The sequence below is a fragment of the Peromyscus maniculatus genome, chromosome 12, assembly GCF_049852395.1.
Source record: "Peromyscus maniculatus bairdii isolate BWxNUB_F1_BW_parent chromosome 12, HU_Pman_BW_mat_3.1, whole genome shotgun sequence".
Taxonomy (NCBI): domain Eukaryota; kingdom Metazoa; phylum Chordata; class Mammalia; order Rodentia; family Cricetidae; genus Peromyscus; species Peromyscus maniculatus.
In genome coordinates, this window is record NC_134863.1 from 76,541,842 (window position 1) to 76,569,044 (window position 27,203).

The window sequence follows — 27,203 nt, forward strand, 5'->3', positions numbered from 1 at the left end:
ACAAAGATACAGGGAGAAGGAAGGCAGAGTCATGGTAAATGCTGGGATCCACTGGAGGAGCAAGATGTAATAGAACATGAGTAAAGCCATGAGACATGTGGTGATACATAGATTAATAGACATGGGCTAATTTAAGATGTTAGAGCTAGCTAGCAATAAGCCTAAGCCATAGACCAAACAGTTTGTAATTAATATTAAGCCTCTGAATAATTATTTTATAAGCTGCTGTGGGGCCAAGCAGGACAGAGAAAAGCTTCTGGCTACAGCTTATTCCTCTGGTTCTCTGAATGTGGTCTCCATGTGCAACATCCAAAGGGCATTTGATACCCAACACATAGTGATAACCCACAGCTCCAAAGACAGGAGGATTCAAAATGTAGCTGTGAAGCTGAACAATTATAACCTTAAGACAATGTCTAGAGAGATTATGTGTGGCCTGTTCAATTGTTTTCAGATAGGACCTTCCTACAGTAAGCTGGCATAGAACTAATTTTGTAGCCCAGGCTCAACACAAAACTTTCGGTGACCTTTCTCCTCAGCCTCCTGAATTCTGGGATTATGGACATGAGCCACTGTGCCTGGCTGTCAGATTGTGTTTTCTTGAATGATATCTGTAAGGATAAACGAAATGACTAAGTAATAAGATAACTTTCTTACCTAGTTTTACTTTTGAAGACATTTCTCGTTTTCTTAAAAACAAAATAGTTTTACAAGCAGGTAAAGATTCATTTAATGATTTATGAACTAAAATATCCCTGTGCTAAAAAGAAGATGATAGGTACCCATGGAAATCATTTTCATGAAAAGTCAATTTCAGAAAAATCATGAATTCCACACATCATTTTTCTAAAGAGAAGGTGAGGTCATTAACCGTGGTGATTAAAGGTCAGTCACAGGGCCTGCTGATGCTTTGTTCCGACAAAAACAATGTAATTATGAAAATTACTGTGAATTTTAGTGATTTAACATTACAGCACAAGCACCATTAAAGCGTATTAACCTTCCAATAATTTCAAGAAATTGAAATGAAATCTGCTTGGCAATGACTGGACATTTTGACACCAATGAAAATATTTTATGTAGTTACCTAAGTGATAAAAAGAAATGTTTTATTTTTAAAAAATCTCCAAAAGGAGCTCTAACTAGGAAAAACAATCATAATTAGCAAGATTTCATGCAGGGTGCAGGAGCCAAAGACAACATTTTAGGCCAGCCAAAAGTGACATCATCTGGTCCTAAGTTCCTAAGGTCTGACCACCTGCAGAGATCTTTAGAATCCGTTTAAAGAATTAATTTTCCATGTATGAACCACTGAGAGTCTCTCGCTTTTATGTGACTTTCTATGGTGCCAACGGGAGCTGAATGCATGCTTCAGCTTTGTAGACAGCTGCTCCTTCAGAGCAGAAGCCAATGTGTCCCTGCAGGTACCATCTGCCGGTCCATTATTTCTGAATATATTAAGAAGCCCAGATTTGAGTTCTAAAATGGAATATGTACAAAGCAATATATTCAAGATGGAGCTCTAAAATGATGCAGTGGATGTGAATCCATCTTGACAATCCCAGGGGATGATACAAAAAAAAAAAATGGTACATCCTTCTTGATGTATGAGGGGATAGAAGTTCAGTGCATATTACAGCAGTATTTTAATGATGTTGCTGGCTCCTTGCTCTGGGAATTGTGAATAGAGGTACTACATCATCTGTGCACATGTGAGTGTAGGCATTTTTTTAATGCCTTTAAGTAAATAGTAAGGAACATTATTACTAGGTCACAGTAAAATTCAGTTTTGTAAGAAATTGCAGAGCCGCCGGGCGGTGGTGGCGCACGCCTTTAATCCCAGCACTTGGGAGGCAGAGCCAGGCGGATCTCTGTAAGTTCGAGGTCAGACTGGGCTACCAAATGAGTTCCAGGAAAAGGCACAAAGCTACACAGAGAAACCCTGTCTCGAAAAAACCAAAAAAAAAAAAAAAAAAAAAAAAGAAAAAGAAAAAAGAAAAAAAAAGAAAAAAGAAAAAAAGAAATTGCAGAGCCATGTTCCAAATGGAACACGTATCCTCACCGTCGCCATTGTTCTCATTTTGTTCATCATTAAATGTGTAATGGTATCTATGATGGTTAATCTTATTTGCCAACTTGACTAGATCTGGAAGAAACTAAGAGATAACTGCTAAGCCCACCTGTGTGGGATTATCTTGGTCAGGTTATCCGAAGTGGGAAGAGTCACCCAAAATGTGGGTGGAACTTTCTGGTAGCAGCCCAGATAGTAGGAGGAGTGATAAAAAGCTTTATGTTTGCTCCATTGCCCCTGTGTGTCACTAGCAAGTCCTACCCTGTTGCCTCTGCTGCTCCTACATTCCCTCATTGATATCAGAACCCAGCTCTCCAGATTAGACTGCTGAGGAATCCAGTCTCTCGAGCCAAGCAGCTACTGGGTTCTCAGTCTTTCAGGTATGAAGAAAGATATTAGACTAACCTGACTGTACTGTGTCAGCCAATCTAATAAGGATTTTAATATACATTCATTCTATTAGTTCTTTGCTCTAAAAAACCCTGACTGATAATGTCTTGTGGTTGGCTTAATTTGCAATTTTAATGACATATGAAAATGTCTTTCATATGCTTGCCATCTGTACATTTTTCTTAATATGCTATCTCTTTAGGTCATTTGTACATTTTCCTTTTGGAGGGTATTGTAGCAGTTTTTAATATTTTTTCAATATTTGAGATTTGAAGGAAGAAGTTTCTGTCCCACCAGTAACTCTCAAATACCCAGCAACCGCTTCCCAAATAATTGATTTGGAAGCTTAATATTACTTATAAATACTCAGGCTCATTAGCTCAGGCTTATTACTGACTGGCTCTTACACTTAAATTAACCCACAATTCTTATCTATGTTTAGCCACATGGCTTGGTACAACTTTCTCATCTTGCTTCCTCTGCATCCTGACTCCACCCTTCTCCTTCCCAGCATTCTCAGTTTGGCTTTCCTGCCTAACTTCCTGCTCAGCGACCAGCTAGCCTATCAGCTTTTTATTAACCAATGAGAGTAATCCATATTCATGTGTAGAAAAGGATTATTCCACAACAGAGATTATAATATTCCTCCCTCCAAACCCTCTCATGTACCCCTCCCCACTGTCTTTCATTCGTGGCCTCTTTTTTTCATTGTTATTGCATATACATATGTATATACATATATATCCCTAACTATAACTGTTTAGTCAGTATAATGCTGCCTGTATGTATTTTTTCAGGGCTGACCATTTAGCACTGAGCAACCTGATGTCCCTGGAAAGGCCATCTCTCCTACTCCTAGCTTCCCTTAGTTAACTTTAGGTCTTTGTTTAGCGTGGAGGCTTCATGGGCTTTCTAGGTCTATTTTCACATGTCCATTGGTGTCATCCTTGTTCAGCTCACATTTGGGCAGTCGTGTTGGTAAGACTTTATGGGTGTAGCTTCTGATGTTACTAGGAGACACAATCACACACAAACACCCTGATCCTCAAGCTGTTATGATCTTTCTAGCCCCTCTTCTGAAATGGTCCCTGAACATTAGGTGCAAGAGTGTTTTGTAGCTGTATCTTTTGGGACTGGGTTCCACAACTCTGCATTCTGATTGGTTGTGTTTTTCTGTAGTGGTCTCCATCTGTTGCAAACAGAAATTTCCTTGATGAGGGGTAAAGGCTACACTTATCTGTGGGTATAAGGGCAAATGTTTATAGATTGTTGTTAGAGATTATATGGATTAGTAAACTAGAAGTTGTAGATTCTTCTCCAATATCCACGGCATCATTAGCACTGAGTGGTTTGATAGGTAGTAGCAGGCATTATTTCCCTCTTATTGAACAGGTCTTAAGTCTAACTAGAGAGCTGCTAGTTACCATCAAGGTATGGGTGCCACTACTTCATCCTTAGGGTTAACAAATATGCACATTTTTCAATCATGTTGGTCTTTAGTGTTGACTTTGAGTTCTTTTGTACATTTTGGCTAGCAGTCCTCTATCAGACATGTCTTTGAAAGTCTTTTCTTCCAGTCTGTATCACAGTGTTTTGAGCATTATGATCAACCTTAAGGAGGTGTTGAGATATGACTTTACAGAGACAAAAAACACTCTGAAAGAATCTTATGATTGTAAATGTTTGGAACCAAACTTCAAGGAGCACAGAAAAATATCCTGATTTTAATTCTTATATTATTTCAGTTCTAAACTTAAGCAGATTTAACTAGAGTGCCTACAGACCCTTTCTATTAAGAGATGGAATTTTGTTAGGGTTGGTGCAACTCCTTGATATCATGAATAGAGCTGAATGCAACTTGTGATTTCTACTAAAATATAAGCCAAGCTAAGGTGGAAGAAGAACTATTTTTACCAGAAAGGGGGGAAGAGGTATTATGTCATGCTAAAATAGTCTTGCACCAAAGCCCTCCTCAGATTAGAAATAAACCTTATTATACCTTGCTATTGGACTCTGATGCCTCTGAGAAAACTTAAATCTGACTATGAAGAGTACAACCCTTAACCGTAGTTAATGGATGACTGGTACATGATCTTAAGACCGTAGCACTCAAAACCATGACCAGTGATGGAACCAAATACCCTTACAATAATCAATTTTAAACTTCTTGGAAATATGGCATGACTGCAACAAACCAGAAAATGCAGAAGTCAACAGCACCGGGGGCAGTTTTCCTGCACTCATGGAGTCCCATTTCTAGTTGGTGTAAGCTAACAGGAATTCATTACGAGATAGCCAGGGGGTAAGACAGCCAGCTTTGAGAGGTCCAAAGACCAGCTTTGGGCCGAGCTTCCAAGAGTACCTCCTAGAGCCACATTGCACAACTGAGCTTCTGGCCCTGTCATGGTCCAAAAACTGGGGCATCAAGAACCCACCGCTACCGCTGATGGCTCCAGACCCAGGCCATCCAAGCCACCACTTTTACAGCCACAAAAGGCAGGAGCTGTGCCCGGTCCACACACTGGAGGAGCTGAACATTGCACACAGTCCTTGCAGGAAAACCAACTCTACTTGCCAGTAAAAATAGCAGAGTCAACAGAAGTCAGCCTGTATCTCAGTGTTCCACTCATGTGGCTGTAAAGGACTGGTGAGACCTAAGTCACCTCTAATTTTATATTTCCCCAGAGCCTTGGGGAAATATAAAATAATGGTTTTAACATCTCCAGCCTCAGTAATTTCATAAGGCAGGATAAAGAGAAGATTAAAAAAAAAATACCAAGTGAAGTGAGAATATCACACCCACATGAGGAAGAGAGAAGTGAGGATGGGCTGTCAGAGGAGAACTTGGACATGATTTCAGAACTCCAAATGTGGACCCCGTGGACATAGGAGTTGGAGAGGGTCCCAAAGAAACCAGAGCAGTCACCTGTGGTTGTATTGTGTTCCCTGAAATATTGTGCACTCTAATAAACTTATCTGGGGTCAGACAACAGGACAGCCACAATATTAAACATAGAGGATAGGCAGTGGTAGCACACGCCTTTAATCCTAGCATTCCAGAGGCAGAAATCCCTCTGGATCTCTGTGAGTTCAAGGCCACATTGGGAACAGCCAGGCATGGTGACTCACGCCTTTAATCTCAAGAGGTGACAGCAGATAGCAGAAAGGTATATAAGGCATGAAGACCAGGAACTAGAAGCATTTGGCTGGTTAAGCATTCAGGCTTTCGAGCAGCACAGTTCAGCTGAGATCCATTTGGATGAGGACTCAGAGGCTTTCAGTTGGAGGTAACAGGATTAGCTGAGGAATTGGCTAGGTGAGGTAGCTGTGGCTTGTTCTGGTTCTCTGATCTTCCAGCATTCACCGCAATAACTGGCCTCAGGTTTAATTTTATTAATAAAAACTTCTAAGACTCATGCTACAGTCACCAGAGTGACTGATCCCATCAGCACCAAATTTGTCAGAAGCTTGACTCCCAAATCCCCAGACTAGAAAACTGAGAACAAGCACCATGCTCAGATAGGTACTATATACTCTGAAAAGCTTGCAGGGCAGGACAAGACTCCATCTTCTAAAATCATAAGAGCTGTGCAGGGATGTAGCTCAGTGCTACAGTACTTACCTAGCATTCACAAGGCCCTGAGTTTAATCCCCAGCACTGAAAAAAAAAACAAAAAAAAACAGGTCATGGTGGGATATACCTGCAATCCTGGTGTCCAGCAGGTGAAGTCAGGAAAATGAGAAGTTCAAGGTCATCCTCAGCTACATAGCAAGCTTGAGGCCATCCTGGGCTACATGAGACCTTGTCTCAAAAAGAAATAAAAATAATAAAAAAATTAGGGGCTAGAAATATAGTTTGTAGGGAGGTTCAATGCCCAACACTAAGAACATTAAAAAAAACAAGAAAGCCAGTCATGGTAATGCACGCCTTTCATCCCAGCATTTGGGAAGGAGGGAGAGGCAGGGGGATTTCTATGAGTTAGAGGCCAGCTTGGTCTACATAGTAAGTTCCAGGCCAGCCAAGGCTATAGAGTGATACCCTGTCTCAATACTGCCCCCCCACCAAAAAGGGCAAGTAAGCACAAAAGTACAGACATGTCACAAAGGAATTCCCATGATGGACACATGAACTTATGCTTAACCTCAATCAGTGATCAGATCAATTCAATCTAAAACAAATTTCTAACAATATCAAATCAAATAATAAATCTGCCACCAAGAGAGGACAGGAGTATAAATAAATATGATTAGTTTGTAGAGAAATAGGGCAATGCCCAGAAAAACTAAAAAATGTATGTAAACTAATTGATCTCACACCAGGAATTGTGCATACCATAGCAGAAGAAACTTAAGGAAGTTATTCGTGAGAATCCTAACAGACAAACCTGGGAGAAAGTCAATGTTTGTCAACAAGCATTTATCCATTCCAGATAGAAGTACCGCATATAGTAAAGTGCTGTATAGTGGCTAAAATCACTGAGTCGGCGTTACACGTAGATTAATACGTCAGCCTTGAGGCTGCAGATATGCTCAGCGTAAGAGTACTTCTTGCTTTTCCAGAAAAGCCACATTCGGCTCCCAGCACCCACATGAGGCAGATCACAACCTCCTGAAATTCCAGTTCAGGGGATTTTCTGGCCTCCTTGTGCATCCATACACTCATGGAATACATCCACACAAACACATACGTATGTACATAAACAAATGAACAAACAAAACAATTAAAACCCCCAAGTTTTATAAATTTTGAGTGAAAAAGGAATTGAAAAACAATATATGCAGGGCTGGAGATACAAGATCCAACACCGTTACACAGACATACATGCAGGCAAAACACCAATGCACATTTAAAATTATACATATATATATGCAACCTCTTACAGGTTATACAACTTTTAAAATACACTTTATCTAAACTTTTTACTTATAAATATATGAATGCAAAAGTACAAAAGAATGGGTTAAATGATTACACACTATATATCCCTAAGAATTTTCCAAGAAATTCAGGTCAGGGATGGGAAAGATGGCTCAGCAGTTAAAAGCACTTGCTGTTCCTGCAAAGTAACCAAGTTCAGCTCCCACTACTCAATGGGGCTGACAGCTGCCTGTAATTTCAGTTCCAGAGGATCCAACACCTTTTTCTACCCTCCTTGGGCACTGCATACACAAATGCACAGACATACATACAGGCAAAACACCCATTCACATAAAATACATGTGTGTGCGCGCGCGCGCGCGCGTGTGTGTGTGTGTGTGTGTGTGTGTGTGTGTGTGTGTTTAATTCAGGGTGTTGGAGAGATGTCTCGGTGGTTAAGCACACTGATTGCTCTTGCAAAGGATCCAGTTTTGATTTCCAGCACACACATGGTGGTTCACAATCATCCACAACTTCAGTTCCATGGGATTCCAGTGACTTACTCCAGCACTCACATGGTTCACATATATACACACAGGCAAAACAATAATGCACATAAAAATATAATAAATAAGTTAAACAAAACCTGAAACCTTAAAAAAAATTCAGTCCAGAAAGATGGCTCAGCAATTAAGAGCACCTGTTGCTCTTCCAGAGGACCCAGGTTTGATTCTAAGCACCCATACAACAGCTCACCATTGTCTGTAACTCTAGTTCCTAAGAACTGGATGCCTTCTGGCCTCTTCAGGAACTGCACACATACAGACACACATGCAGGTAAATCCCTCCTATACATAAAAATAAATAAACCTTTAAGAAAAGTCCAGGTCACAAAATATAGTAAGTTGAGTACAGAAAAGAACAGCCATCTCTTTTTATTTCTTGTATTTAAAAGGTATTTAAAGGATGTATGTGAAAATACTAATAGTCAATCCCAATGGCACATGGCACTTTTAAAAATATTTCTGTATTTTTTAGGTCTGTTTGTGCATGTGTGTGCCACCATCCCCGCAGAGGTCAGAGGACAACTTGTAGGACTAGGTTCTCTGCTTCCCCTATGTGGGTTCCAGGGACCCAACGCAGATGCTCGGCTTGGCAGTGCCCATCTTTTACCTGCTGGGCCATCTTGCCATCCTCGTTTCTGTATTTTTATTTTTAAAGTTTAAACTTTAAAAAACTAGAGTATGATGTTTAATTAACAAATTGTAGAAATTGGCTTCAAAAAAGTGCAAAAACACTTCAAGAATGTAACCTATAGAAAATGTCCCAAATGCCAGCAATACATCCATTAGGAAAGGCACTAAGGGAAGCCAGTTTGGGGTGGAGTCCCAGCAAACGTTTCAGAGAACGTCCAATCTGTGCCTACTGGGACTGCATAATCTCGAAGAATGCAGAGCTGGGTTACTGGCATTTCAGCCCTGACCGTTTCAAAGGAAAATTACACCACCTTGCTGGGGGAAAAAAAAAAAAAAAAAAAAAAAAAAAAAAAAAAAAAAAAAAAAAAAAAAAACCTTATGAGTAATGTCTTAGTTATGGTGTCTCTTGCTGTGAAGAGCCACCATAACCAAAAAGCAAGTTGGGGAGGAATGGGTTTATTTGGTTTATACTTCCATATTGTTGTTCATTACTGAAGGAAGCCAGGACAGGAACTCAAACAGGGCAGGATCCAGGAGGCAGGCACCAATGCGGAGGCCGTGGAGGGGAGCTGCTTACTGGCTTGCTTCCCATGGCTTGCTGAGCCTGTTTTCTTATAGAACCCAGGACCATCATCCCAGGGGTGGTACCACCCACCACGGGCTGGCCCTCCCCCATTGATCGCTAATTGAGAAAATGCTTACAGCTGAGATTCATGGAGGCCTTTCCTCAAGTGAGGCTACTTCCTTTCTGATGACTCTAGCTATTGTCAAGTTGACACAAAACCAGCCAGTGCACGGGACAAGTGACTCAAAATTAGAATGGCAATTTTTGTACATTGAAATATTAATAAACACAATTTTTAAATATTTAATTTTTATTCATGTGTACTCATGTGTATCTATGTGTTTATGCACATGTATGCGGGTGCTGGCAGAGGACAGATGTTGGATCTCCTGAGCCACCTGATGTGGGTACTGGGAACCAAACTCTGGTCCTCTGGAATAGCACCTAACACTCTGAATTGCAGAACCGCCTCTCCGGGCCCCATTTTTTTGAAGATTTATTATTATTTCATGCATGAGTGTTTGCCTGCATGAATGTGTATACACAACAGTTCCGTGCCATTGAGGTGGGAAGCACACCCATCCCCTGGAGCTGGAGTTACAGGCGGCTGTGAACCACCAGACAAGGATGCAGGAAACCAAACTTGGGCCGTCCACAAGTGCAGTACAAGGTCTCAACCACTCATCACTTCTCCAGCTCTCCAGACTAAGACAGGCTTTCAAAATATCTTAATGAACGAAAATGACCAAAACCAACTTTATACATATATGAAATAATCAAATAAGAAATCAATTTTCAAAAATCATAATCTAAGCTGGGCATGGTGGCACAAGCTTTTAGTCCCAGCACTCAGGAGACAGAGGCAGGCGGATCACTGTGAGTTCCAGGTCAGCCTGGTCTACATAATGAGTTCCAAGACAGCCGGGGCTCCATAATGAGGACTGAATAACCAAATAAAGCATATAAAAGTAGCTATAATCTTACAGATTAAAATTTACAGTTCATCTGTTTAAAAACAAACAATATAACTTAGTGATCACTCTTTTTGCAAGTCCTTACAAGTTAAAAAATGGAAGAAAATTTCCAAATGCCATTAGAATAAAGCAGCAGTCACCTTAGTAAAATAATAATAATAATAATAATAATAATAATAATAATAAAATAACAGGATGCTCAGTTATTAGAATAGTTTAAAAAGTAAACACAAAATGTTCAGGAGACGAAAACTGATATTAGTGGTCGCAGAACATATAACTATTTAAAAGTTCCTAGACAGTCCAGCAGGGTGTCGGACTTCACATAAAACCCAAAGATTTCGCCCCAAACTCCACCCCAGTGTCAGGCCAAAGCGCATGCGCGGCCCGACGCGCGTGCGCACTCCGAAGGCAAGGCCCGTAAGACGCGGGAGAGCAAGATGGCGGCGCCGAGCCTCCCCACGCCGCTGTACGGGCACGTGGGGCGCGGAGCCTTCAGCGACGTGTACGAGCCCTCGGAGGACACGTTCCTGCTCCTGGACGCGCTCGAGGCGGCGGCGGCCGAGCTAGCCGGGTGCGAGGAGGGTGCGCGCCACAGCGGGAGCGAGCGGGGTGTCCTTAGGGGCGGCAGCCGGAAGTCTTGCCTCCTCCGGGAGTGGTGGGTCGGCCCACTTCCTGGTGATTGACAGCAGGGCGGGGTGAAAGCGCCGCTTCCCCGGGTGCTGGGATTTGTGCTCTTCTGCCCTGGTGTTCCTCGGGGGTCAATGGTCCGTCTCCCTGCCCTGCCGTTCCGCTGTTCATCTGAAGAACGCAAGGGCCCCTGAGAGCAGCCGTAGTGTAACGACCAGAAACACGATGTTCCGGAAATGTTGCTGCTTTCCAATATTACGGTTTTTTTAGTTGACTGCCTAAAACTCGCGTAGGGTTATTTGACCTACTTAATGCATAAATCGCATCCTCTGGCAACGGAAGGAGACAAATGATGTAGTGGCATGTTAAACCCATTCACCCTTCTCAAGGAACAATCATTAGCCACCCATTCTGTTACTACTGAGCACTTGGAATATTACTGCAACTGAGAAGCCGAATTTACAATTGAACTGTTAGAAACGTAGTTGGAACCATGATGAAAGACTTAAATTGATAGTACATGCATCCGCTTGTAGGAACTTCACTAGCCTGATTTGTTGAAGAATTGGCCATAACTTTAATGACAAAAGTAATAAATGCCTACACGTTAACTTTTCAGTAAAAAGAATTTGAGTTGAGAGCGGATACGGCTGTTCAGCTGGTAAATGCGCTTGCTGCCAAGCCCCTGGACCCCTGTTCAATCCTCAGGACCCACAAGGCATAAGGAGAGAAATGACTCCTACAGGTTGTTCTTGTGCATTCAGTTGCAGTGCTGAACGCCATACATGCTCCCCGCCCCCTACCCCACCCCCCACACACAAAAAATAAATGTAATAAAACATTTTGCTGCAAGAAGTCGGGTCATTAACTTTAATGGTCAAGATTTGAACTGGGTTTCTCCAGAAAGAAATAGCCAACATGTTTACCCCTCTTAAGCTTTGTCATATTTTTTTCCGTCTATAAAACGCTCTTTTTAAAAGTCTTTCATCATAGACGGTGGAGCATTTCAGTTTACCGGAATATCTTACGGAACACTGGACCATAACTTATGTATGCTCAGAATAGCCCAGAAAGATGTACAACTACAGATTGCATTGCAGACTTATGCTGTAAACGAAGCTGACCTTGTTACAAAGGTTTGGAATGCTAATTATTTATGGAACTGTAATGGTTCTTTCTAAGAAGAAGCCACCTGGTAAGATTCACAAACTTTAGAATGACCGACCCACTAATGGCTTCTCAGCTATGTGGCTAGTTCTAAAGCTAAGAACTGTGTAACTGCTTCTTGAGTATTGTTTGAAAAGTTAAGTGCCAGGAATTCCCATAAATGTCATCAGTCATGGAAATTAAGTAGTGCTTTTGATGCATGTACAGTGATCGGGGAAACACATTTTTTGGAAAATAATGTAAAGATTTTTTTTAAGTTTAGAAAGCTAAGATTATTGGCATTTTAAGACCAAACACTGAGGCACTTCACAATTTAGTAGAGTGTCTGTTCTACATCTGTCTAGATGGGTGGAGGACTTTTGCTCCTAGGACATGCTGCTGGGTGTATTTAAGTACTTCAAGGTGACTGACAATCTATTACACACCTAAACTATTAGGTTTAGCTATACAACAATAAGCACCAAATGGTTGCCAGAAATTGTTAATTTCCCTTATATCCCCATGTATTTGCAAGTGAATGGTGATGCTGGAGAAATATATAGCATGAGAGCTATCGCCCATGAAGAATCTCTTCATAAGAATGAACTAAATATTTTGGTTTTTGTTATTAGAGTGGAAATATGCCTCGAAGTAGGAGCAGGGTCTGGTGTGGTGTCTGCATTCCTGGCTTCCATGATAGGTCCTCAGGCCTTGTACATGTGAGTATGTGATGTCCATCCACATCTCCTGGTTTACCATGACTGTGGCAGCTTGGTGAATATTTTAAGGAGACACTGTGTCTCTTATAGTGTTTCAGTAAGGACTCGAGTCACTATGCTCACCCCCAGTCATGATTTCATGTTCATGCCTTCATGCCATGTGATTTTTAGAAGCAACATAATTTTAAGTTATCTCTACTTCGAATTGTTTTCAGGTAAATAGTTTGACTGTTAGAAAATAGCTGGAAAGTTAAACTTCTTTGCTGAGAACTTGAGAATACAAAAGCCAAGAAATGGCCATCAGAAAATTTTGCCATACACAGAACAAATGTTTTTCTTTCCGTTTGTAACTTCCTATGTATTTTGTGTAGCAGTTCCCTATTCTATTTCTCTTGGCTTCCGTTTTGCTGGGTGCTGAAGCCATACTTTAATAAATTCCTTCAGGTGAGTGTGAGCAGATTTTTTAGCAGTGTTTGTTATCAGTATAACAAGACTTTGTTCTCTTTTGCTTTGCCATTATGAAAACATCCTGATTTTTTTTTTGATACCACGTAGAATTAACAGAACATTCCTAAAATATCTAACCGATTTGCTTCTGTACATTACCCTGTTTATAGGTGCACTGATATCAACCCCCAGGCAGCCGCCTGCACCCTGGAGACAGCACGCTGTAACAGAGTTCACGTTCAGCCAATAATTACAGATTTGGTGAGCTGTAATTCTTGTTCAGTAGTAATCAGTTTCCTCTCAATTAATTGAAAATCAGTGTTTTAGTGCAAATAAACTTTAGTAATTAACTTTTTTTGTTTTTATGAGACAAAGTCTCATATAGCCCAGGGTAGCCTCAAATTTACTATATAGCCCAAGATGACCTTGTACTCTTTTTTGCTTTTTTTTTTTTTTTTAATTTTTTTTAAAAGATTTATTTATGTATACAGTGTTCTATCTGCATGCATGCACACACGCCAGAAGAGGGCACCAGATCTCATTATAGATGGTTGTGAGCCACCATGTGGTTGCTGGGAATTGAACTCAGGACCTCTGGAAGAACAGGCAGTGCTCTTAACCTCTGAGCCATCTCTCCAGCCCAGCTTGTTTTTATTTTTAATTAAAATTTTTATTTTATTTTTGAGATTATAATTACATCGTTTCCCCTTCCCTTTCCTTCCTCCAAACCATCCCATATATCCCTCTTTGCTCTTTTTCAAATTCATGACCTTTTTTTTTCATTAATTGTTGTTACTTGCATACACACACACACACACACACACACACAGGTGCATACATATATACGTGTGTGTGTGTGTGTGCGCGCGCGCGCGCGCGCGCATATATTCCTAAATCCTGATCAGTCTGTGTGATGTTAACTTGTGTTTATGACTTTAAACCTAACCATTCGGTATTGGGTAAGTGCTGGAGTTGTAGATATGCATCTAGCAAGTAATTAACTTCTGACCGTAAACATGACTAAATGTGACACTCTATCCATTTCATGCTGGCTTAAATTTTAAAAGCTTTAGACACAGCTAACACAGGAATTCAGATGATAGAGCACATTTTTTTTTCTTAGCTCTGTGTTTCTCTCTGTTGTCTCTTAGGCAATCTCACACCCTCATGGTAACCAGATGTTTGCATTTCTGTGTCTTATTTATTAACAGCTCCCCATGAAAAGAAGTATCTCAATAGTATACTTGGAATGAGAGTTGTTTGGGTCAGCTCAGGTCCTGTGTCTAAGGACTGGCATTTGAAGAGTGGCTTTGACCTGGGTCATAGTCCCCCAACTCCACTCCACATAGATCCTGCCCAGGCTTGAGTTGAGAATGAGAGGAGATAGAATATCCCTGTCTTAGTTATTTTTACTTCAGTATTGTTGTGAAGAAGTGGGGTTGGGGGCAGAGAAGAGAGGAGGGAAGAGGAGAGAAACAGAGAGACAGACAGAGAGAGAGAGAGAGGCTGGGACTGGCTTGGCCTTTAGAAACCTCTAAGATTCAAAGACCACCTCTAGTGACACACACACCTCCTGCAAAGAGGCCCTGTGAGCCTGTGATGCCAGCCTTACACAAACCACCACAGTCCCATCAAAAGCAAAGGGGACGTAGGCAGAAATAAGGGAACGTGGTCCTGCGGACAAGCAAAAATCAAGACAGCTTCCATACCTGTCCTCACCTTTGTCTCAGTCTGTCTTTGAACTTTGTGTGTAGTTGTAGACAACCTTTAATTCTAGTTTCTCCTGATTCTGCCTCCCCAGTAGACCACGATACCCCCTTTCTCAAAATCAAAAAGGTAGAATTATTGTTCGTTTTTAGTTTTAGAATATGGTCTTTAAAAATACATAATATGTATTTCTTCCCACCGTTACCACATCCCAAACACGCTGGGCCTCTTACGAACCCCTCCGCGGCAGTCATTCCGAGCTGTACGGTACCAAGGCCTGCTCACTTGTCTGCCCTGTGAAGTGGCTCACAGTCCTCCTCTGCCTTCGCTGGCATCAGACTGTCCTGTTTCACTCTCTTCTGTTGGCAGAACATCCGTTCTCCTTTTCCACGTGCTCTATGCAAGAAAACCAGACAGTTTTGACTCGTATTTAACCTAAGGGTCCTCCGTAAGTGTCACCATAGGATATAACGCCTGTGTGTTTTGCTGTGTGCATTTAACCCTTGCCAGGGCCTCTTTCACTTATTTTTCAACTCTTGGAGATATTAAGGCTCGCAACCGACTAGGCCTGGCTAGAGATGCCTGTACCAGACCTTCAGTTTTATTTAAATATATTTTGATTTCAAGAATTTCTGTGCCTGGATCAAATGCTGTTTCAGCCAATAATTTTGGCTCCACAGTTAGTGACCTGTTTGTCCGGTAGCTGCCCAGCAGGAGCCTCCTGCCCCGTCACCAAATGTCATTTTAACTAAAACTGTTGTTCTATTTATCAATAAGACTCAGGAGTCAGAGGCTGGGTGAAAACCTGCTAGCTTTGAGAGGTTGGTGAACAACTAGCTGACCTTCCTTCTTCACAGGTGTCTCCGAAAGGGAGCATCATTCTACTCTGCCAAACCAAAAAAAACAAACAAACAAACAAACAAACAAACAAACAAAAAAAAACCCAACTACTTCCTGTGCACCTCTCTGTTTTCCAGATGTCCTCTGACTCTGTGATTACTTTCTGTCAACTAGTTGCTAGCTCTGCCTCCTGACCCAAGGTTGATTTTTATTTAATTAACACAAATGCAAACTCGGGGTTCACAGTGTGATCATATATCCCACAACAGTTTCTGTTTTAAGATTTTGTCCCTTTCCTTTATGTAATATCCAGCCTGCAGTTGTTAATGGATAGCTGGATAGTTCTTCAGGAACCACTGTGAGTTACAAAGCAAAATCTTCTCTAGTTTCTTTATCCAGCATTTCTGGAAAATTATATTTTAGAGTTATTTTAAGAAACTTAATTTCATTATGGAATTGAAAACAAAGCATTGTGCACACAGAGTTATTCCCTCGTTCTTGCACTGATGGAGGAGCAGATGAATCATCTTTCAGTTTGCAAGCAAAGTTGTATCCAAATTATTTCAAGGAATAGATTGTTTCCCCCATTAAAGAAGCTGAAAAAGAATTAGTTCTGCAAGCATATCCTCAAAAATAGGTCATAGGAGTTCTCTTTGAATTACCAAGTTACCAGGCTTATTGGTATAATTAAAATGGGATTATAGAATCTGGATCCGGAAATTCTCAGATATTACTTCATAATGTATGTTCAGACTTCATAACCCAGTCCAGTATATGTCCAGTGCTTAGATGGTATGACTGGAAATGGGGTAACTTTGAATCACACACACACACACACACACACACACACACACACACACACACACACACACAGATGATAGTGTAAGCTAGAGATAGCTGTCAGGCTCGTCACAGATCCACAGGGAGTGTTTCATAGAATCAGAGCTTGCCTCATCCTCATGTCCTCATGTCTTGTAAAAGTGAACCCAGAGTGTGAACGTATCTGCTGTTGAAGAATATGCTGTTGAGATGCATATTCAATATCTGTTCACTCTCACTACCTTACTCGTTTTTAGTTCATATAAACTGCATCTGCATGAAAAAAAATTATCTGTTTATAAGTACTCCCTCCCCTCTGGAAAACGTCAGAGAATATTTTTAAAACTGATTTATTTAAGTCAGAATCCAGCTTAATCTGTATTGTTGCCGCCTTCAGGTCCAAGGCTTGCTGCCCCGATTGAAGGGAAAAGTTGACCTGCTGGTGTTTAACCCCCCCTATGTAGTGACTCCGCCTGAAGAGGTAAGGCCCACAGCAGCATGCAGTCACAGGTTCTGCTGTTGTGTGTGTGTGAGACAAGATGGACTTGGTGTGACTTCAGTCACTGCTGCCACTGACCCTCCTCTGACTGCAGAGAGGTGGTCAGTACCAGGTACTGTGAGTGACCCAGAAGGAAATGAATACAGACGGAAGTACAAGGCATGACCCATCTAGTCAGAATTCTCACCCAGATCGGCCACGCTGTTTAAACTGACCCTTTACCATAAGTAAATTTATATAGCACATTTTTAAAATACTTCTGATCATCTATAAATTCACCAATAGTGTCCTTCTCAAAGTCTCGGGCTTCATCCCTTCACATTATCAGAAATTAAAAGTGTGGGACCAGTCCTGATCTTTCCTGGGGAAAGGAAAGACATACAGGCATCATGTATTTAAGAATCTCCATGGCGAGGAGTTGAGCCGTATCCGCGTTCTCCCAGAAGGTGAAGGCACATAGTTCAACAATAGACGAGCACCAGCTTCTCTTTCATTGCGCCTGTTGTATTCTTCGGTGATTATTCTCTGGCACAGCTGGTAAACATGCTCGCTTCCACTCCAGCTGCTCTGGCTGTGCTCACATGAACTGAGGAGCAGGAAGTAAGTCAGTCACAGAGGGAAGAGCACTATGCTGTCTCATAGTCTGTCTCCTGCCCTGGAATGAAGTACCATTGCGTGATTGATAAATGTATTTCTCACAGTCTGGAGGCTGAGGAGACCTGTCCCAGGGTGTGTGGAGGCCGAGGAGACCTGTCCCAGGGTGTGTGGAGGCTGAGGAGACCTGTCCCAGGGTGTGTGGAGCCTGAGGAGACCTGTCCCAGGGTGTGTGGAGGCCGAGGAGACCAGTCCCAGGGTGTGTGGAGGCCGAGGAGACCAGTCCCAGGGTGTGTGGAGCCTGAGGAGACCAGTCCCAGGGTGTGTGGAGGCCAAGGAGACCAGTCCCAGGGTGTGTGGAGCCTGAGGAGACCTGTCCCAGGGTGTGTGGAGGCCGAGGAGACCAGTCCCAGGGTGTGTGGAGGCCGAGGAGACCAGTCCCAGGGTGTGTGGAGGCCGAGGAGACCAGTCCCAGGGTGTGTGGAGGCCGAGGAGACCTGTCCCAGGGTGTGTGGAGGCCGAGGAGACCAGTCCCAGGGTGTGTGGAGGCCGAGGAGACCAGTCCCAGGGTGTGTGGAGGCCGAGGAGACCAGTCCCAGGGTGTGTGGAGGCCGAGGAGACCTGTCCCAGGGTGTGTGGAGGCCGAGGAGACCAGTCCCAGGGTGTGTGGAGGCCGAGGAGACCTGTCCCAGGGTGTGTGGAGGCCGAGGAGACCAGTCCCAGGGTGTGTGGAGGCCGAGGAGACCAGTCCCAGGGTGTGTGGAGGCCGAGGAGACCAGTCCCAGGGTGTGTGGAGCCTGAGGAGACCTGTCCCAGGGTGTGTGGAGGCCGAGGAGACCTGTCCCAGGGTGTGTGGAGGCCGAGGAGACCAGTCCCAGGGTGTGTGGAGGCCGAGGAGACCAGTCCCAGGGTGTGTGGAGCCTGAGGAGACCTGTCCCAGGGTGTGTGGAGGCCGAGGAGACCTGTCCCAGGGTGTCTGGAGGCTGAGGAGACCTGTCCCAGGGTGTGTGGAGGCTGAGGAGACCTGTCCCAGGGTGTGTGGAGGCTGAGGAGACCTGTCCCAGGGTGTGTGGAGGCTGAGGAGACCTGTCCCAGGGTGTGTGGAGGCCGAGGAGACCAGTCCCAGGGTGTGTGGAGGCTGAGGAGACCTGTCCCAGGGTGTGTGGAGGCCGAGGAGACCAGTCTCAGGGTGTGTGGCACTGGCAAAGGCCTTCTTGCTGCCTTATGACAGAGACATCACATACTGAGAATGAGGGGACATTCCTAAACACGTGGCTCCCTTCTCCTTTTTAATATGGCTCCTAATCCCTCGTGACCCTCATAATCTCCTACCCCTACTCGGCCCAGCTCCAAATGCCATCGGCATATCAATAGAGGATTCAGTTTCTGACATGAGCTTAAAGCTCAAGAAAGATCTATGGAAATGAACTTTGTGGTAAAAATAGTTCAATCAGAGGCAGCTCAGTGGGTAAAGATGCTTGCCGCTGCAACTCACGAATCTCCAGGACCCAAATGGTAAAGAAACTTCCAAAAGATGGTCCTCTGCCCACATGTACACACAATAAATCAGTAAATGAATTTTTTTAATGTTTCAGCCCTTAAGATCTAATTTTAAAAACCACTCAGTAGGTGCATATGGCGGTGCATGCCTGAGAAGGCAACGGCAGGTCCATCTACACAGTGAGACCCCGTCTCCAAACAAACACAGATCATTCAATAATAGGATGAAAACGAAAAGGGACAAAAGTTTATTACACTCTATTTATGACGACGTGAGCCTGTGTGCGCAGCAAAGGTGGTTAATTCATGGTCATGGTCTCAGTGGACACTGAGAAGCCCCAGTCAGTGAAGAAACGGTTCAGAGTACATGGTGGCCCACCTGGGGTTCCGGTGTACTTCCAGGTACAGCAGTAAGCTGAGTATGTCTCCTGGCCCTTCCATCTGCCGAGATGCCACGGAGGACCATGTCCCGGCAGTGCCCTGGGCTCTTCTGCCACCCCAGCACATCTGGTGCCTTCATTCCCAGAGCTGAACGATTAGATAGGGTCAAGACAGCACAGGCCCGGCGAGGTGCCTCAGCGGGTAAAGGGTGCTTGCCACCAAGACAATGACCAGAACTCCCATGGTGGGAGAAAACCGACTCCCAGACGTTCTCTTATTTCCATGAGCGCACACAAACACACGCTGATTTTTTCTTTTTTTTTAACCCAGCAAAATAAAAAAGCAGTGGTCTGGAAACTAAATGAAACAGTGATTTCAGCCCATAAAGTATAAAAACAAAGTACATGAAATCACAAAGGTTAAAAATAAATGATTTAGAGGTGATATCTGGAAGACATACAAGTAAGAGTTGGTGCTTGAAAAATCTGTGGCTGTACTCACTATCACATTCAGAAACGTGAAATAAAGTGTCGTGGGCTACACCCGTGGTCTCTAAGGAACCAAGAGTGGACCTGCTGGATGGCCGAGGAGCGAGCAAACAGAAGGTAACACGCGCCCGCTGCCTGCTGAAGTGGAATCCTCTCCTTTTTGGCCTCAGGGTTGGGCTGGTGCCAGAAATTCCTCAAGAGTCATCTCGGCTCTCAGCAGATAAATGGGGCTTACTAACCTGGAATCTTAAAACAGGAAGCCCTACTACATTCTGGAGCCGTGACTAAAGGAAGGGGCCAGGTGGGGACTGGCCCCAACCGGCAGACCTATTGAACAGCCAGACAAGTTCCTCCAAAACAGTGGAGTAAACAGACGAGAGTCCTGAACAGGAGGAGGTTGCCCAGAAGGAAAGCAGAGGCAGCAGCAAAGGGAGGTCTCCAAAAGGAAAAATCAGATGCTAAAGTGGAACTAATGGATCTGGGAAGAATCGGAATTAGAGTCAAAGGAAATTGATAGACACAGCAGATGTCAAAGACCACCTAAGTAAGATATATTCAGTAAGGTGCTGTGCCACCATAGAAGAAGGAATTAGAACTACGCCAGAGGAAATGAGAGATCCTCGAGATGCTGTGCCGGGGCTGTGGAGATGGGTTAGTGGACGAGATGCTTGTGAAAGAGCGAGGCTCCAATTCGGTGTGCTCTGAACGCACGTATGCACTACATGGGAGTGCGCATCCCTAACCCCAGCAGACCGGGGGCACGATGGGAAGCAGAGAGAGGAGTCCCTAGCAGCCCACAAGGCGCTGGCCTGGTCTGTGCAGTGGTGAGCAGGAGAGAACCCTGTCTCTGACAAGGTGGAAGGCAAGGCTTGTCTGACCTTCACGTGCCCACTCACGCACACGCACACGCACACACGCTACACATGACATCATCACATGCACTGAAATAAAGACGCAGGAAAGAATGTGGAACAATCCTGCATTCTGAAACATAGTTAAACACAAAATTGTTGAAGATGGGAGTGGGGGGAGGGGCAGACAAACAAACTTGGAAAACCTGCCCTTAGCAACAGTTCATGTACTTTCTTGCTTTGTAAAATTTATGTGTGTGATTACAAAGGAAGGAGTTATTTTAAATTGGGAAACATATGCCATATTAGGTGACTAAGAACAGAAAACATGATTGTATATAAAAACTAAAATCAAATATAGGTAAAGGCCGTAGCAAGAAATAAGAAAACAGTTGTCAACATTGGACTTAATTTTCATTGATTTCTTCGAAATGTTCCTATGGTCCTGACTGAACCCAGGGCCCCATGGACAAAATCCCGTCCCTTGGGGTTTTGAGGCAGGGTCTCACCATGTAGCTCGGGTTGGCATTGAAATTCAGTCTTCTCACTCCAGTGGTAAGCATGGCACACCTAGTGTGCTGTTGTGTTTGATGGGTGATTACATGCTCTCTTGTAGCATAAGGACTTCAGGAGTTTGTGACATTCAGAAGGCAAGGTGCATTCGTTGGAAATATGTACTTGTTTGGTGATGTTTCAAAGGATCGTAATCTCAGTGAAACTTGAATAAGTCTCTCTGATTGGTGACAGGTAGGAAGTCACGGAATAGAAGCAGCTTGGGCTGGTGGCAGAAACGGCCGAGAAGTCATGGACAGATTCTTCCCAATGGCTTCAGAACTCCTCTCCCCAAGAGGGCTGTTCTACTTAGTTACCATAAAAGAAAACAATCCAGGTAATTCAAAACAAAACAAAACAAAAAAAACAGCTTCTTGTTAACTGTTTACTTTGCTGACAACAAAAGTGTTGAAAACTGTAACTTAAAAGTAGCCTGGGCTGTTGAGCACTTTAATCCCTGACAACAGCTAATACAGCCAGAAGTTCATGTTGGAAGAGGAGACTTAAGAGGCAAAATGTTCATGTTTTAAAAACTGTTGTCTTAGGACAGGCAGTTTTCCCTTACTCATAAACTAATATTCAGATATAAACTCTGGCTGCTAACACTTCACCGTCAGTGTGGGTTCTTTCTCACGGGGCGGGTCTTACATCCCAGCAGTAATAATAAAAAGAGATGATGGTGACCCCCGTACCGTGTGCACCAGTAGGGTACCTTGCAGACAGGCCACTGGTGTGGTCCACAGGCTTCACAGCTAGATGAGGCTGATGATTACTTCATCCCCCGTAGTGTGTAGACTTTCCAGCATCATGAACACGAGCCGGTAGAGATGAAGTTTCCAGGTAAGTACCAGTTAGGTTTCCTGAGTGTGGGGTCTTCACCAGTATGGTCCAAACCTTCAAGACTGTGTAGGGTAAACAGTTGCTTTGGCAATGGCCTGTAATGTTTGTGCGGGGAGTTGGTCTGTGGATCCTTTTGGCTAACTGATAAAGACATAACCCATTCATTGTGTGTGAAGGAATTACTTGATACTGTTTTCTTAGTTCAGTTTTGTTTTGTTTTTTTTTATTATTATTTATTTATTATGTATATAGAAGAGGGTTCGAGATCTCATTACAGATGTTTGCGATCCACCATGTGGGTGCTAGGAATTGAACTCAGGACCTCTGGATGAGCAGTCAGTGCTCTTAACCTCTGAGCCATCTCTCCAGCTTATTTTTGTTTAAGATGAAGATTTGTTTTTTGTTTGTTTGGTTTTTTTTTTGTGTGTGTGAGTGTGTGTGTGTACATAAGTATATATATGCACCATATGTGTGCACAAGCCTAAGAAGGCCAGAAGAAAGCATTAGATCCCCTGGAACTATAGTTATAGATGGTTGTGGGCTCTCATGTGAGTGCTGGGACTTGAACCCACGTCCTCTGCCAGAGCCATAAGTGCTCTTAACTACTGAGCCATCTTTTGAGCTCTAGGATTTATTTCCAAAAGAAGTAAACTTATTTACACTCTCTGGGCACTGTCAAGGATTCACTTTGTCCATATTCTCATTGACGTTTCCCAGAAAGGATATATGGCAGAGATTGGCACCAACTGGCTAAAAGTGTGATTGCTTGCTCTAATAACAAGGTTAACTAATGATCCTGTGTCATCTCAAATGGGCTACCACTTCAAACTGGGCCTAAGTCTGGTCAGACTCCTCAGAACATCTTAACAATATATGTCCACTTCTCTCCAGTTCAAGCTTGAGTTAACAAACGTTTATTTGGTGTACATTGTTTAATCAGAGGAATTTAATGTGTTTTATCATCTTACTAAATTGATCAATGATCATGCATATCACCAAATGATTTAGATGAATTTTACCTTTTGGTTTTTGTTGTTTTTTCATTTTAGAAGAAATTGTTAAAACACTGAAGACAAAAGGTCTGCAAGGGACCACAGCACTTTGCAGGCAAGCAGGCCGAGAAATCCTGTCCATCCTCAGGTTCAGCAAGTCCTAGTGTCCTGAGAAAGCCACCAAAGTACGCAAGACCTGCCTGAAGCTGAATGCACTCAGTAGGTTTGAGACTGACGCCATTCCCTGGCCAAGAAATTTTATCAGAAATTTGTTATAAAGAAAAAGGTGGAGTCAGGGCGGTGGTGGTGCACACACCTTTAATCCCAGCACTGGGGGGGAGGCGGGGAGACAGGCTGATGGACCTGAGTTCAAGCCCAGCCTAGTCTACAGAGCGAGTTCCAGGACAGCCAGGACTGCTACACAGAGAAACCCTGTCTCAAGGGAAAAAAAGAAGAAAAGGTGAGGGCTGGATAAATGGCTAAAAGGTTAAGAGCACTGGCTGCTAACACAGAGGTTTAGGGTCCAGTTTTGAGCACCCACATGGTAGCTCACAGCCACCCATAACCCCAGTTCCAAGGGATCCTACCCTTTTCTGACCTCTGGATACCAGGCACACATGTGGTATACATACATAAAGCAAGACACCCATACACAGAAAACAACATAAACCTAAAAAAGAAAAAGATGTTAAGCTGGGGCATTTTGTTTTCAGGGACTCAAGTATATGGGTATTTCTGTACATGTGCAAGTAAATGTGTATATTTATAATTTACATTTTATGTTATATTTATATATGAAATTATGTTTGATATAGCATTAGCTATATATAATAGCAAAGTAATATATGATCACCCTAAATGTCCATCAGAAAGGACACTGGTTAAAATAAATGCCAGTTATCCATTCCACTGAACATACAGCCATGAAACGAGTCGCTGTGTAGACCCTGAACCAGAGGCTCCATGGCAGCTCGTCACAACTAATGCAAAGAAGCTGCAGATGAATTTTACCCCATACATGCAATTTTAAAAATCCAGCTGAGGCAGTGTGTTGATGTGTGTACATGACAAAGGCGTGGGAGGTAAACTGCAGGAATAAAAGAACTTCACTCTTTTGTGGTGGCATGCGCTTTACACAATGGTAATATTAAACAATTACAGTGGATTATCATAAACAACATGATAAAAACTCAAATGGAGGCATTGTTTCATTCTTTGAAGAAAAAACATCACTCAATGACTGCATTCATCAGGAAGGTACTTTGTTCTCTATAGTTATTCATAAAGGCCCACCAGAGGCCAGTGATGGCATCCAAAAAGTCCAGCCATATACCTCCTATGGAGGGAGCGGTAACCTTAGATAATAATTTGCAGGGCCACATTCCCTCTCTATTTTTTTAGGGATGGCTACTGGTACATTGCCTACCTATGCTCAGTGAACAACCCTGTACCCATATGGATATAGGAGCACTGCCTGGACTCAGTGAGTTAAAAAAATATACACAGGTAAGCTTTTGTTTTGTTTTCTGAGACAGGGTTTTCTCTGTTACAGCTCTGGCTGTCCTGGAAGTCAATTTGTAGACTACCCTCAAACTCAGAGATCTGCCTGCCTTTGCCTCCCAAGTGCTGAGATAAAAGGCATGCACCACCACCACCTGGCCAGATATAATCTTTTAAAAGTGTATGTATGTGTAAATATATGCTGCATGTGAGCCAGAAGACAGTGCCAGATGACCTAGAACCAGAATTACACGTGGTTTTAAACCACCCAGCACAGGCTTTGGAACCAACCTCGGGTCCCCTCAAAGAGAGCAGTAAGTGCTATTAGTCAGTAGGCCACCTCTCCAGCCCTGTATGTGTAACTTAAAAGTAGGGCATGAAGTTGAGGAGGTATGAGGAGGGTGAGGGGAGGTTATGATCAATACACATTATATACATGTATGAAATTTTCAAATGAAAATAATAATTCCCAGTTCATGATAGCATAACTAGGGTCAGGATAACTTGGTGATCAATATTCTCTATTCATATCTGCCAAGATACACACAGTATCAGGCCAGGGGCTGTCACTCAAAGCAAAAGCAGCTGTGTTACTAGCAGGGTTTTACTCCAGAATCCAGAAGGCCTGCAACTGCGGAGCCCCTGGATGGAATCCCTGCCTGCCATTACATCCTCAGACACCATGGGTTTGCTGGACCACATGGCCAGAGTGCCAGAGCAGCTCACACACAGCCTGGACTTCAGAGAGTGGGAAGGAGCAGGCTGTAGGTGAGACCTCAGGTACTCAGGAACACTTGTTCCCAACCTGTGGTCTTGCTGCCAGTGTGCCACATTTGGGGAGTGGACAGGTAGGTGAAAACCTGTTGGCTTTAGCAAGCTGCACTAATGGAAACTCCAGAGGGAAAGTCCACCACACCGAACTGTCAGGAACGTACAGGATGGCTGATTGTAGCCTGCCTGCAGCCTACGTCAGCTCGTTTCATCGCTGGCAGGCACAAGAGCAGCACACATTATTACAGCACAGCAGTTAGTATGAACATGGGTGTGTCTTCATCAGTTACACCACATGTACGCTGTGTTCCAGGAGAACTGAGGAGGCCCTGGCACGCCTGCCTTTAGTGTACATGAGGTTTACCAGACTGCAATGGAGAGAAACAGTACCCATGCCTCCAGCTGATGCTGAGAAGAGATGAAATGGAATAGTGTGGTAACACATGAAAATGCCATAGTTAAGCCCGTTACTTCATAGGCCAATTCAGTGAAACTAAGTTGTTTCTTACCCCCAAGTGCCCTATAGAATCAGGGTATCAAAACCACAAATTACAGGATGCCTTGGTGTTACTGAGAGGAGTCCTTATTCTTAAAGTTCACAGTAAGTCAAAGCTACCAGAGACAGGTGAACACCCTGAATAAGACCTTTTAATAAGGAATATCTGCAAAATGGAAAGACAAATCTATACAGACACTGGAGGATTCCATCACAGATACATAACATTTCTACTACCTCTAATTTGGAGCAGAAAAAAAGAGTCAGGTTATAAGACCTGTAAAGTAAAATTTGGTGAGGACAGGAGAGCTTTAGAATGTTGTGATGCCTACTGTCAACCTGGCTGTATCTGGAGTTAACTAAAACCCAAGTGATGAGCACATCTGTGAGGGATTTTAGTTAAATCATTTGGGGTAGGAAGACCCACCTTTAATCTGGGCCACACCTCCTGCTGGCAGCCTGTATAAAGGACATGGAAGAAGGAAGTTTTTGCTCTGCCTGCTTGTTCTTGCTGGCAAGTCCATTCCTTCACTAGCATTTAGAGCCTACTTTTGGCTTCTGGGATGTACTGAAGACCAGCTGAGACATCCAGCCTCATGGACTGAACAACTACTGGACCTTCCGCTGGTAGACAGCCATTGTTGGACCACAATCTGTATGCCATTCTAATATATACATTCATTCTATAAGTTCCGTTCCTCTAGAGAACCCTGACTAATAAAACCGTTAAGACATAAAAAATAAAATATGGCTGAATCAAAATGGAAAAGAATGATCAATTTAATTAAATGGAAAAACTGTGAAATTAAAGTCACATACTGTGGTATGTTTTCTTTGTGCACCCCAATAAAGCTTACCTGAGGATCAGAGGAAAAAGTCAGTATATTAAACATAGAAGTCAGGCAACGGTAGCACATGCCTTTAACCTTATCACTCGGGAGGCAGAGATCCATGCAGATCTCTTTGAATTTAAGGCCACGCTGGGAACAAAGCCAGGCATGGTAGCACATGCCTTTAACCCCAGCACTAACCAAAGAGGTCTGGAGGTTTGTATAGACAGATAGGAAGTGCTGTGTGGAGAGAGGAAGTGAGAAAGGCATATAGGCATGGGTGTACAGGAAGTAGGTCTCTTTGGAGACAGGTGTTGGTGAGGTGAGGTTGGCTGTGGCTTGTCCTATTCCTCTGATCTCTCAGTTTTAACTCCAATATCCGGCTCCAGGTTCTTTATAGCAATTCGTCTTACAACATACTGTGGTTTTGTTTTGTTTTTTTTAATTTTAGAACATTGCTGTCTTCAATTTCATACATATAATGTATGGTAATTACACAACACACCATGTTGAGGACAAGCTACATGCTTAACTAGATAGTAAAGCA

General features: G+C 43.2%; 1 protein-coding gene across 2 annotated transcripts; it reads left to right on the forward strand.

The window, feature by feature from the left end:
- The first annotated feature begins 10,449 nt into the window (after positions 1 to 10,449).
- On the forward strand, positions 10,450 to 26,640 carry Hemk2 (HemK methyltransferase 2, ETF1 glutamine and histone H4 lysine). Of its 2 annotated transcripts, XM_006987940.4 has the most exons (6): positions 10,450 to 10,628; positions 12,463 to 12,549; positions 13,167 to 13,257; positions 16,760 to 16,843; positions 21,423 to 21,564; positions 23,117 to 26,640. In XM_006987940.4, the coding sequence occupies exons 1-6, from the start codon at positions 10,495 to 10,497 to the stop codon at positions 23,221 to 23,223; spliced, it is 645 nt and encodes a 214-aa protein (XP_006988002.1). In that variant the 5' UTR covers positions 10,450 to 10,494; the 3' UTR covers positions 23,224 to 26,640. The 2 variants fall into 2 exon arrangements, with proteins under 2 accessions (XP_006988002.1, XP_076405257.1); XM_076549142.1 differs by lacking the exon at positions 21,423 to 21,564 and having other exon boundaries at positions 23,117 to 23,279.
- Positions 26,641 to 27,203: the final 563 nt, after the last annotated feature.